The 13,381-nt window shown below is 38.2% G+C and overlaps 1 protein-coding gene across 2 annotated transcripts in view; it reads left to right on the top strand.

Moving 5' to 3' along the window:
• LMBRD1 (LMBR1 domain containing 1) overlaps positions 1-13,381 on the top strand; it is a 91,317-nt gene that overhangs the window by 62,150 nt on the left and 15,786 nt on the right. For both annotated transcript variants that reach the window (XM_076332998.1, XM_076332997.1), the window contains 2 exons: positions 1,209-1,358; positions 8,192-8,270. In XM_076332998.1, the coding sequence (XP_076189113.1) occupies positions 1,209-1,358; positions 8,192-8,270 (229 nt within the window). The remainder of the gene's footprint in view (positions 1-1,208; positions 1,359-8,191; positions 8,271-13,381) is intronic.

The raw sequence follows: 13,381 nt of genomic DNA, 5'->3' as shown, positions 1-13,381 counted from the left end.
TATATTTAATAAATAGTCATTATTTACGTACTGCTTCATAAATACTGGATGTTGCAAATAGCATTGTCTGCATGGTTAATGAGTGTTAGAAGCCTATTGTACAATTTTCACTGCTTTTGAAAGGTGGTCTGTTTTGTGAAGTTATCAGGCCAAAACTGGTGTTTTAGTTTAAGCAATACAGTCAGCTGACTTTCAAGCGTTTAATCAGTGGCACTTTGGCTTCTGACTTTTCTAAGTTAAAGCCATATGATTCTGATATACTGGAAGTAGTGAATTTCATGATCAAAATCTGAAATGTGCATGCAGTCAGTAGTGCTTGACTTGCTTTTTAGGTGGCAAGCAAGTTTAGCTAGCTTGATAAGAGATAAAACAATACAGTAATATATTATTTGCATCATACTTAGATATGCCATATATTACTGTATTTGAAAAAGCAGCTTTGTATCCAATAGTATTCCATTCAACCAAGCATCATAGGCATGAATATTTTCTTGCTTCTGTGCCTACTTTTCCTTTAATACTGTCACCTTTTCATGTGGTGACACTCCAAAATTGTGGACAGTGACCCTGAGTCCTTGCAGTGAGTTGTGAGATTGGCTGTTGGTTTTGGTCTTCTGTCATTTACCCCTCAGCTGCCAGCTTCTTTACCCTGATATGGTACTCCCCCAGGTTGAGCCTTTGGGGATTAGAGTAGAGTGGTATCTACAGGGTAACAACGAAGGATTATATTGTTCCCTGCAGTGTAAAATGGAGAAGATGCCGCCATATAGTGCACAAGTTTTCCCAGAGCCTGGGAATACTCTCTCATAACTCCCTGCTCTGTTTCTAGATCTGATTAGAAGTATAGTGATAGATGACACTTCACCTTGACTGAAGGACACAATATTCTTTGACTAACCAAGGCACAGTTTGTAATCAGTGATAGGCAACATCATTTAAATCTTGCTACTAACTGCTGGTTTATAAATGTTCTGGATCATTAATACAGCCAACAATTAATTTGGTTAAATAGCTGTGCTTTGAAATAAAGGTAAATACACCTGAAAACCTGCTTTGACTCATTGGAATTAAGTTGCCAGAGGATAATTTTAGCAGTCTCCCACTTCTGTCAGTAAAATTAAAGCTGTTACTTGAATTAAAGAGGATTTTAAATGTCTTCAGGAAAAAAAAAATCACTATGTTAATATTTGTATGTTTTCTGGTTTTAGCTTTATAAAATCAGACGAGGAAAAACTCGACCTCAAGCACTCTTGTTTCTCTGTATGATACTTTTGTTGATAGTTCTTCATACAAGTTACATGATCTACAGTCTTGCACCTCAGTATGTAATGTATGGAAGCCAAAAATACCTGGTACAGGTGAGATGTAATACTTTTTTTAAAAAAAAAAAAGGGATCTTGCCTTGTGTATCAAAAATGTACTGTTTACAATGACTTTTAAAGCCAGGCCCATTCTCAGTTTTGAAGACTCTTTTGTAGCCAGTTTTTTTAACTACTAGGAGGTCTCTTAATAATAGTACAACCAGTCTCTGGTTTGTGTATATATAACACAACTTAATTCCTAGATCATCTTCAGACAGTGTAAAACTTTGAATATTGCTTGACTTCTTTTGATAAGACAGCTGCTAGCTTCCACTAGATTTTGTACTGGTACACTTAGGTTGCTGAGTGACTGCAATGAGGATTAGTTTTAGTGTGTAAGGCTGTATAGACTGAAAGCAATGTTGTTGTTCTGCAGTTGATAGTTTTTATGTGTATATTTGTGAGAAATGACAAAGATAACTTGGTACAGGAGAGGATAATAATCAGAACGAAGCTGAGTATGTGCTGATTAATCACACTTCAGACACTTTGGACAGTCCAAACTTCATGAAACTCATTGTGGTTTTTGTTCTATAAAATCTTCTACAGAATTAAGTAGTTAACAGTAGTCTCTGCTTTTGTTATTGCACTTTTGTGTGCTTCAAAGTTCTGGATTTTTAAAATCTTCATCTTCTGTACCTGAAGGCTTTAATGCTTGTACTTCATCTTAGTTTGAGTGGAGGCCTGCATATTTATGGGGAAGTTCAAAGTTACACATCATAAGCATCTTGAGGGGTTTTATGGACAGCTGTTTACCAAGGTCTGGTATCCCACAGGGGTAGGCTTTGGTAGATCTGATCTTGCAGATGTAGACAACTAACCAGGTCATGAACTAGTTACTCATGTGCAGGCACAAAGAACTCCAGATGTCTTGGTGTGCTGTTTGAGGTTTAAGTATAACTTTCACAAAGACAAAACAATTGAGCCAGAGTGGTTGGGAGAAGGGATTTAAATGAGACTGAAGTAACTGGGTGCTGCTTTGAGCATTTGGAATACTTCTGTTAGTTTTCCGGAGGGCTGTGCCTCTGGGAGGAGAACACACTGCTTTCAAAAAACAATCACCCACCAACCTTCTTCAGCTAAAAATATTTAGTAAGATGTGTAACTTATCACTATCAGTTCTTTCAGTTTAAACAGAGTAGATGCAGAATACTTTGAGCAAAAGGACTACAAGGAGAAATTGAAGTTGAAGTAGTGTTAAACATGCTAGAGAAAAGCAGCCTGATCAACTTAAATGTGCTGAGTGGATGTGGTAGAATTGTCACTGCAGGAAGTACAGCATTCAATAAATGCTACTTTTCTGCTGTCTTTAGGTGTAAATTTAGATTTACACCTAAAATGTAATCCAATAGGAGGTTGGTCATCCTGATATCAATACAAGCACAATAATAGAGTCACTGTAGGGGACTTGGATATTTGATATTTAGGAAGTTTAATGCATATTTATTAGATTTTATGCTAGATATAACTAATACAAAATAAACATGCTTAGGCATCTATAAATTGGCTCAACTTGTCAGAATTAGGGTACTAGCAGCAAGAAACTAAGCTGAAAATCAGTTTATGAAAGCGGTTTGCTTCTATGGTGAGTTTATGTAGAACTCCTGGCATGATTACTTACTGTGTATGTAGCCTAGAATATCATATAGCTATATCTGAATTAGTTATGAGCTTAAGTCCCTGCAAAAGGCAACTGGTTTTTTGGTTTTTTAATATTGTAGACTGATTTGTATGTCTAATTACAGTGCAGAACCATTGTGGGTGGGAAGGACAATTTCATTAAGGATCCTACCAAGCTAGTCTTTAAGCCTTTCAGTGACCTGAGGAAAGAATCCTTCATGATAAAGCTTGCAGATAGCATGGAAGATTGAAGAGAAAAGCAAATAATAAAGACCGTAGCTAGCAGTTTGTTTTGCTTTATGAATAAAATGGCAATGTTTCAGTAAAATAAAATGTGTGTATATTGAGGGGGGCAGAAGGATTGGGACTTAAACAGCTAACATGCAAGTGTTTGTTATGACAAGTAGTACCTGAACATAGATATATAGTTTGTAATGAAAAGGGCCAAGAGGTTGGAGCACAGCAGCAGGGATGCTCTTATGTCATTCAAACAGCTATTGAAATACAATCCTGGTCAGCACTGCAAGGATTAGCTGGAATGGCTGAGTAGAGGTACAACTTTTCATTTAGAGTATTAAAAAAAATGTTATGGTCAAGATAGCCATCCTGGGTCTTCAGCTTCTTATGTCCTATTTCAGAGCTGTGTTTACAGTGCATAAAGTAACTTGTGTAGAAACTGTTTTTATTGTTAAAATAACAGGAAGCATAAAGAGTATGCTGGTAAATCACATTTGGACTTCTCTGACATACCAAGTAAATACAAGGTTTTCACACAATATCCCCCTCAAAGGATCTTTTAAATGTACCAGACACATTTTCTGTCTGAGTACCCTGATAACTGGATGTTAAATTTTTGTATTTTGAAATGAGGAGAGAAGGTGGCTGGGAATGAAGAGGAGCAATAGATTTTTCTGTGGATGAGCAATGAAGAGGTTCTTAAGAGTTATGAATTGGTTATTATGGAACTGAGGAGTGGCCAGGAACATAGACAGGAACTGGGCAAGTGAAATATATTTTGTGCATATGGCAAGCTTCCTGGTGATGGAAGCTGTATGCACCAGTTTGCTTGGGCAGTCTAGATTTTCATTGATCACACACACCACAGTCAGTTTCATCACTTAAAGTAACACCACTGGTAACCAACACTGTACAGAACCAAGCAATAAATAAGCTATGTTCCAAGTCAGCTTAGTGGATGAGATGGCTGATAAACATGTATGTCAGAATCTGGTGGCTCACAGAAAGACAGTGTGTAAAAGCAGCACTTCCCCCTTTTCTTTGCTCTACAGTAATTCCCGATCTAGTAACCTGTCAAACTAATTTGTAACCAAAATCTATAGTGATGTATTAGACAGGTTAGAATTCTGTTTGAATCTTGAACTGTTTCCTTTGGGGACTGTTACTCTTGACAAGACCTTTTAACTTGGAAGTGTTGCTGACTTTTCCTGATAATTGAATATGTGTAGAAAAATGGAGCTCTTGTGAGGCAATTAATATTACTACACCTGGGCTACTTGCTTTATTTAACTCTTTAACCATTGGGATGTTCAAGCATGTGTCCCCAATTAATTGAAAGTGTCTTCAGCTATGATGTCTGTAGGAAATTTTTGAAAGTTTCTTTTGGATACAGTGCCCTTACCAACTGAGGCCCTCTGTAGGGCTTTGGTCAACTTGCATAGCTCTTCAAACACTGAGGAATGCTTGGTTTCATCTCTTAAGACAACCTCTGTAACATCTGCTAAACAGCCATGAGTCTCTTCATAGCCTTAAAGGTAAAGAGTTCTGTCCACATCCAGGTTGCCTTTTCAGCTTTGTAGCAAAAACATAACTTTGCCCATACTTGAAGTGTAATCGCTATTTCTGTTCAGTGAGGCCAAGTTCTTTCCATTTGTCTGAAAGAAAGACCCCTGCTTGCTGATGTTTCTACTTAGTGGACCGGTAAAACTTGACTGACCCAGACAGGAATTAAAAGGCCAGCATTTGCTATACGTGACACTTACACATTTCCCCAGCTGAGGGCCAGAGCAGCAGCAGTCACCTTCCTTCCTCAGCCTTCACATAGATAATTTGAGGAGTGGAGCTAAGCTGCAGGACACTAAGTGTCTCTGTCATCAGCAGAAATCCAGAAGTATCCCTTAGATGGCCAAGTGCGCAAACAGATCTTTTTAAGTTCTTGATCCTGGACATAAGCAGGAGCAAATTATTTAAGTATAACAGCCTGTAACCTAACCCCTTTATATGATAGCTTGCTATTTCCTTAAGTGTCCAAAACATGTGAGCTCTTGAAGCACACATACTGAGTTACTGTACCTGGTGTTGTCTCCCACTTGTCCTTGAGGTATCCTGCTTTCAGCTTTGGACTGGATAGGGGTAACTGGAACACTGGAGTTTTACTCAGACGATACTCATACTAAAAATGTCTGAGACTTGAGTGCTCTCCTGTGTAATGCTAAGTAAATTATTTTGAGGAATTGTTCTGTAGACACATCTCTGCTGTCACTTATGCATCTTTTCCATGTCCAGTCATTTTGTCCATGCCCTGTGGGGCAAAAGGGGCTCTGTGCTAATACAGAAGTGCTGAGATGACAGCATTAAGGGCAAAGCTCTCATACCTTTTCTGGTAAATCGGCACAACTTGGGTGCCTCTGAAGTGCCTGAATACTAATGCACAAAGCAGGGGAATCAAAGGAGGAGTTAGAAGTTTGCACGCAGTTGCAGGTCTACAGTCTCACTGGGATCAGATGTGGTGAAATAGGTCACACAACTGGGGTGCTGCCATGGCTAGGTGTGGGCTCTAAGAGGGACAGGCTGGGATGGCCAGCAGGGAGAGCTGACCTTTATGTGAGAGCAGTGGGAATGTGTGGAGTTTTGCCTTGGGTTAGGATTAGAGGGCAGATCAGCATGGGTGATAGTGTCTGCTACAGGCTGCATGATTAAGAGGAAGTAGCAGATGATCCCTTAAGACACCTGTAAGTAACTTCAAGGATCAGGGACTGTGAACATGTAGGAGGCTTGAGCCACCCAGGTATCTGCTGGAAAAGCAACACAGTTAAGCACAAGCAATCCAGGAGGCTTCTGGAGACACAAGCAATTGAGGAGCTGAAATAGGGAGATGCTGCCTTGGACCTGGTGCTGGAAACAAGGAAGAAGTGATCAAGGGCAGTCTTGTCTGCAGTGAGCATGAAATGGTGAAAGTTCAGGATCCTAAGAGGAAAGAACAGGGCAAATAGTAGGATTACAACCCTGGACTCAGGAGAGCAGATTTTGGCCTGTTCAGGGACCTGCTTGGAAGAGTTCTAGCATGTAGAAACTAATTTTGTGCTGGCGAAGGTGTGATTTTCTTTTTCTTTACTCTAATTTCTTTCACTGGATGAAGTGATACTGAACTCTTGCTGAGTCTTACATAAATATTGTTAGTTTTTAGTTAATCCTTTAATATAAGTAATAACTTCCAACTTATTTTCTGTGTGAGTTATCTTTGTGTAAGACTACTTTTGCTTTGTTTAATACTTGTGTAGTTTCTTTGTGTAGTACTACTTATATTAAAGAATCTTGAATTTGAATGTTAGCAATTCTAGCTATGTAAAAATGAAAATGGTGTTCAGCTGCTAGAGTTAATGAGATTACTATTCATCTTAACATGGCAAATGTGGTTCTTAATTTTTATTAGGAAGGGTTAATACCATGAAGTGCTTTATTTTATCTCTCTGTTTCAGAATATGTTTCATTTTTTCATGTCTGTTTTTTGAAAAGGTAGAAAACTTTCAGTGGACCTTTACAAGGTTTTGCCTTATGTAGGAGAGAAGAAAGGACTGCTAGGGAAAGAGAGGCTGGTTTTATGACTTTAAGGTACACCCCAGTGCCTTGAGCTTTAGAGTTGAATCCAGATATGTCAGAAGGCTTTAAATTACAGAAGTGTTCATGGAGAACAAGAATGATATCAGACCTGGAAAAAAGCATAGATGTTATCAAAGGAAACCCGCAGCTCTAGCTATTGTTGCATGTTGTGTTTTAAATTCCTACTATTTTAAAATCAAAATGAATAAAGATAAGACAAAATTTTGAAATGGCAAGATTCTGATTGTTCTGTGCATTTTGTATGCCCCTGTACAATGCTGTTCTTTTGAATGAAGCACTCTCTACGACTGAGCAGTGTAAGCTGTAATGGTGACAGCCAGCTGGAATAACTCCTGGAGCTGGACCACTGCTAAATGTACACTAAATAATTGAAATTTCATGTCTTCTGTTCTTATCCTATTGTTTCTGTCAACACATTGTCCTCTTACTTTTGTTCCACTTTAGTTCCTGATTCCTGTGCCTAATCATACTCCTCTTGTGTATCAGTTTCTTCTAAGGCAGTAGTGGTCTCCATGCTTGCATGTGTTTCCATGAAATGAAGTTAAGTGTTCATACAAACTGCTGCTTTTTTGGATAGACACTTGGTTGTTTTTCTTGAATATTGAGAGTGAAAGCTGAATTTACTTAATATTGATAAACTTTGTCAATTAAGTTGTCAGAAAAACACTTAGTTTTAAGTATAGTAGATATGAGATCCTTTGAAGTGAGTTAGTCTATGAAGAAATCAATGTAGTACAAAGGATTTCCATCGGACTCTGCTAAAATTATTCACTGATCATTCAAAAGTAAGTGTGGTACATAAAGAGTTCATGTAGTCTCTGAAAGAGTCAGTTTTGCAAAGATTTGAGACATATAAACAGGAATATTTGGATTTTAGTAGTTGACTTGAGCATAATTTGTCTTCCTGCACTCTGGCTTTCTGAGTGTATTGGGTACTATCATCTGGCTTTTAGACCAGAAGTAAACTGTATTCGGTATCATTACGCAGGCCTAACACTTTTGTGGTGTCTTCATCACCAAAGCTGAGTTTCAAATTCATTTTATGCACAGTTAAAAGGTTTTAATTTCAGAGATGAAGTTTTTATTTTTCACGAGTCTTCAAAAAGAACACAAGCTATTAATTTTTTCTAAATGAAAGCACATTTAGAAATGTTCACGTTGTATCACTTATAGCTTACTCTGTTTTTGAACAGTATATGCAATCTTAATCCTTTTGAATATTGTAAGAGGTTAGTCAAAGCCTTTTTTATAAAATTAATAGTTTATTGGGAGATGTGTTTGTTTCGGGGACTATCATTGTGTGTGGAAGAACATTGCTGGTAGCGTACTAATTTTCCGTACTTATAATGCAGAGTAATAAGACAATTGATGGCCAGCCGAGGAATGTGACAACGTTTGTATCTAAAGACTGTGATGCAGATGCACCTGAAGGTAAGATAAATTAATTTCTTTTATTTCCTATGTTACATGTGCATGCTCAGCTGTAATAAGCATCTCAATCTCTTCATGGCTTTGATTTGCTTTGGTCTAATATGAAGCTTTGATGTATAGCTATGTCCAGAAAACAGCTTGCTTACAGCTTATTTAATACATTTGAAGAAATGACTATTTTTAGTAGAAACTATGTGTAACAATGCATTCCAGTTAAAGCAAATGGGAGATTTTAAAGTTAACATGTATGTAGAAAACCTTAAACCCTAGCTGGTGAATACTTTAGCATCTGAAGTGTCACTTCAGTGTATATGTTTATCATAGAAACATGCAGAGAAGTATTCTATTAAATTTTGCAATGTACTCAGGAAAGCAAAGATGTGAATTCTCAGTGTGACTTTACAGGTAAGAGAATTCTGCAATTTTTATTAAGATGTAAATATGGGCTGTTCCATGAGCAGTAGGACTTGACATCTTAGGCTATTTTCCTGTAATCCTCTTAATTTATCATTCCCTGTAACATCCAGTATAACTCTTGCTCATGTGTGTTATTAACCATCCCTTTTTGACCAGTTATTTGGGCAGAAGATGTATTGTGGGTATTCTGGAGCTGTAAGTAGTGACTAGCAAGCAGATGGGTAATTGTGGAGCTTTCCTTGACTTTCCATCTATGCAGGCATTAATGTTGAATTGTTTTGAGAGAATGGTAAGGTTTCATTTAATCTTTATTTCTCTATGAAACTTGGCTAAAACTGGGAATGGGTTTTAGCCAGGTTTCATTTAAAAAAAAAAAAGCTAATTGTAAAAAAACAAATTCAGCATGACTTCAATGTTGCCTTTCCCCTTCCTTTCCCTCTGCATATAAGCAATTCTTGCAGTTTGAATTGCACTAGCCATTGCAGTACTGATACTGCTGTTTAAAGTCACCATCAATTTTATCGATTGCTTTGGTCTCTTGTTTAAAAAACTTACCTCAGCAAAAGATTTATGGTCTTCAGAATGGCCTAGATTTTTTTTTTAGGCTAAAGCTCTCGATTGTTCTCACTCTGGCAAACTTTCAGCCTCTCTCTATAAAGAAGAGTTGAATTATGTATGCATTTATATACATATAAAAAGGCTTGACAGTGTTTGTTAATTGATAGAAAAGATAAATAGCTGTCCCGTATTCTCATCTTATTATCAGTATTCTGCAACTACTGAATTCTGACTATGCTTCTAGAAGATCTTAGCAGCTCCTCAGGGTTTTTCCTACTTGTGTTATTGGGAAAGATAACATTTTAATTTTAAACAATTTTTGTACTAGTGGAGATAACTGGACTATTAGTTCTTTGTTCCCAATCTATCAGGCTGTGGTCTCTTTTGCAAGGTGGTTCCCCTGTGTTTAAACTCGCTCTTTAAATTTAGTATGTAGGTGTTAGTCTTGTTCCTGGTGGTTCATTCATTTCCCAAGGGGAATGGATTTTTCTCCTGTCTCCCCCATAGTTCAGATAAATCATTCATCCACCTTTATTTTTGATGGCTATTTTTAGACTTAATGCAGTTTAAATGTTTTGATATTTTGACAAATATAATTGTTCAATTCATATCTAAGCTGTGATATTTTTGTGATGAAAAATTAACTTTTCTGTGGCAGAGTTTAGAAGAGCAAAATCTGTCATTTTTCAAAATGAGATCACTTTGAGCGGGTTGTACAGACCTTTGTTTCTTGTAGACAGGTTCTTGGCTTGGCTAGTATTTGCTGGGAGAAGAATATACTCACTGGCATTGATAAGCTAATTAGTCTTGACTTTTCTGGAAGAAATTCAAGTAGTCTGATTTCCTCAGATTCTGTTGCTTAGTCATAGGAACTGGGGTTGGACTGAAATAAACTTCCTATATTCCACCTATGCTTGATATTTTTTGCATACTTTGAATACTTTGCATGATTTTTTCCTAATTTGCTTTGATCAATAGAAACAATATAGCTGTTCTGATGTGCTGAACACAAGAATTGGCCTGTGTAAATGATGGTTTTGGTTTGCCATCATTAACGTGTTGTTGCACTGGGTATCTTTGAGTCTTGTTCTCCTTTCTTAATAGGAAAGAGATGGAGAAGGTATTGATAAGCTGTCCTATGCTAGCCTAGTGTAAGTAGAAGATGGATGGATATTTCTTAAATGTGAAGGTTAATGTGATCAAAAGGCTATAGTGGAGTTCGATTAACTACAGGTACAGTCAGGCAATTAAAGTGTTTTTATAAATGAAAGAAAAGTTTCTTTTGTAATGCTCAACTTTAAAAAAGAAAAAGTTGCATTAGTGAAAACACTTTATTCACGGTTTCATCCAGTCAATTTTAGGAAGTGGAAATGTAATGCTTGCCTTGGAATACCTGCCATTTTTAGTACCTGATAATGAAAACTAATGAAAATAACTGTTGTAGGTGCTACTCTTATGCTCTGTGGTCAGATAGCATATGTTGACAGGTGAAACTTATTTTGAAGGTAGGAACTAGATTTTTAAATACAACTTCTAGTTTTTTAAGAATACTAGACACAGAGCAAAAATAGATGCAACTAACTTCAAGTTAGGGGAAAGATTGGCAAAGCACTTGTAGTTTTCATTGATTTCTCTGGTACTAGGGTTTTATCTTATGTAAACCACTGAACTGGAACTAAATGCAAATATTGATTTTTCTTCTCAGCACTTACATTATTTTGTTTAATTTAATGGAATTAATTTTAACAGGTGTTTTTCCTTAACCATAAAACTATGACCTTTTCATGGCTGTGCTGATAGATAAACTTATAGCAATCTGCTCTGTTCTATTGAATACTCAGATGTTGTAGGTATGGTCTCTACTTACTGTAACTAAGTACATTTTTTCTGAGATGGTGGAAGAGATGTGATCTGATCTTGTAGCAACTAATACTCTCAAATACTTCAATGTTGTTAAAACTTCAGGCTTTAATGGGCAGTGTGTTCTATGTATGTGTTTCAAACCAGTGTTTGGCTTGATGAAAAGGACAATTACACTTTCTGAAGAAACATAAAATACAATCTTATAAAAACCACACTTTTAAGTATTTACAGTTTAATATATAATTTGTGGGGTTTTAGCATTATATTGTCTGCTTTCTTGTCTCTGTTTGCTCCTGGTATGCAGGAGGTGTAATCTGCTTTATACTGAATGCCAGAGGCCATGATAGCATAACTAAATGAAACAGAACAGAAGCCAAAAAGTAACAGAGCAGGCTACATCTTATAACTCAAAGTACCTTTTCTTAGTTACATTTAAACATCTTGCAACAAAGGCTTGTGTTCTGGTTAACATAGACTTTTTGAGAGCTTTTTAAGTAGTCTTTTGGAGCAGCAGTAAATTTAATATGTTACAGGCAAAACAAGCATTAGTTTTCAGTGTCTGATACAGTTGGGCAAAGACCTCATTTGGTCATTGTTTTCAAGGACTAATGCCAGCTGAACTGTTGGGTCCACAGTTCAGTTGAGCATAAGGTCAAGTGAAGGAGTTCAGTTATGTGATTAAGACCCTTGCAGCTGGACCAGTGCATTGAAAACTTGGTATAGGTTTAGCTAAATAGGTTAATGAGATTTAATGTAATTGACCAATGACTCAGCTGCAATCCTGTATACAAGACTTTTCCCAACCTTAATTATGAGATCTGATGAACACTACCTGCCTCTTTCTATACTAGAAAACCATGAAAGTTGTCTTTTAAGCATCACTCACTTTAAATGGAGAACATGCTATGAATCCCCCTTGGCTTGGATTCTCTCATTTTGTTAACTTGGGGAAATGAGCCTCACCTGAGGCCTGCTAAATGATGGGTACAGTCTATCTGCTGGGCCTCTTTTGCATAGACCTGCACTGACTCCAACTGCATGTAAAGTGGGAAAGAAAAAAGGTTATCTCCATTTCTAAGGCTTTGAACTGAGCAGGACTTACTGTGCTAATTTTCTGTGCCTTCTTATCGGACTGTCTTGTCAGCTGGAAATCAACAAGTGCAACACTTCAGGCTTTATCGTAGCCTAAATAAAGACCAGATAGAGACATCACTCAAGCTGGAAAGGAACCCCGAGTATGAATGGCAAAACAGGAGCATATTCTTTGTTTCTCCTTCAGAGAAATCCAGGAGGTGTACAAAGTGAAAGTACAAGCAAGTTGCTCAGAACCTTCAATATTAGTAATTTTGTATTAAGTATTTTATGACCACAGATTACCACTACATAGAATCATAGAATAGTTTGGGTTGGAAGGGACCTCTAGCGATCACCTAGTCCAACCCCCCTGCCGTGGGCAGGGACATCTTCAACTAGATCAGGTTGCTCAGAGCCCCGTCCAGCCTGACCTTGAATGTTTCCAGGGATGGGGCATCCACCACCTCTCTGGGCAACCTGTGCCAGTGCTTCACCACCCTCAGCATAAAAAATTTCTTCCTTAGATCTATTCTCAATCTACCCCCCTTTAGTTTAAAGCCATTCCCCCTTGTCCTGTCACAACAGGCCCTGCTAAACAGTTTGCTGCCATCTTTTTTATAAGCCCCCTTTAAGTACTGATAGGCTGCAAGAAGGTCTCCCCAAAGCCTTCTGTTCTCCAGGCTGAACAACCCCAACTCTCTCAGCCTTTCTTCATAGGAGAGGTGTTCCATCCCCCTGATCATTTTCGTGGCCCTCTTCTGGACCCGCTCCAACAGGTCCGTGTCTTTCTTATGCTGAGGGCTCCAGAGCTGGACGCAGTACTCCAGGTGGGGTCTCACCAGAGCAGAGTAGAGGGGCAGAATCACCTCCCTCGACCTGCTGGCCACGCTTCTTTTGATGCAGCCCAGGATACGATTGGCCTTCTGGGCTGCGAGTGCGCATTGCTGGCTCATGTCCAGCTTTTCATCCACCAGTACCCCCAAGTCCTTCTCGGCAGGGCTGCTCTCAATCCCTTCATCCCCCAGCCTGGATTAATACCAGGGGTTGCCCCGACCCAGGTGCAGGACCTTGCACTTGGCCTTGTTGAACCTCATGAGGTTCACACGGGCCCACTTCTTGAGCTTGTCCAGGTCCCTCTGGATGGCATCCCGTCCCTCTGGCATGTCGACTGCACCACTCAGCTTGGTGTCATCTACAAA

The sequence above is a fragment of the Aptenodytes patagonicus genome, chromosome 3 (genome assembly GCF_965638725.1).
Source record: "Aptenodytes patagonicus chromosome 3, bAptPat1.pri.cur, whole genome shotgun sequence".
In the NCBI taxonomy this organism is placed as follows: Eukaryota; Metazoa; Chordata; class Aves; order Sphenisciformes; family Spheniscidae; genus Aptenodytes; species Aptenodytes patagonicus.
The sequence above is the reverse complement of the archived record's forward strand: the minus strand, read 5'-3'. Positions and strand labels throughout refer to the sequence as shown.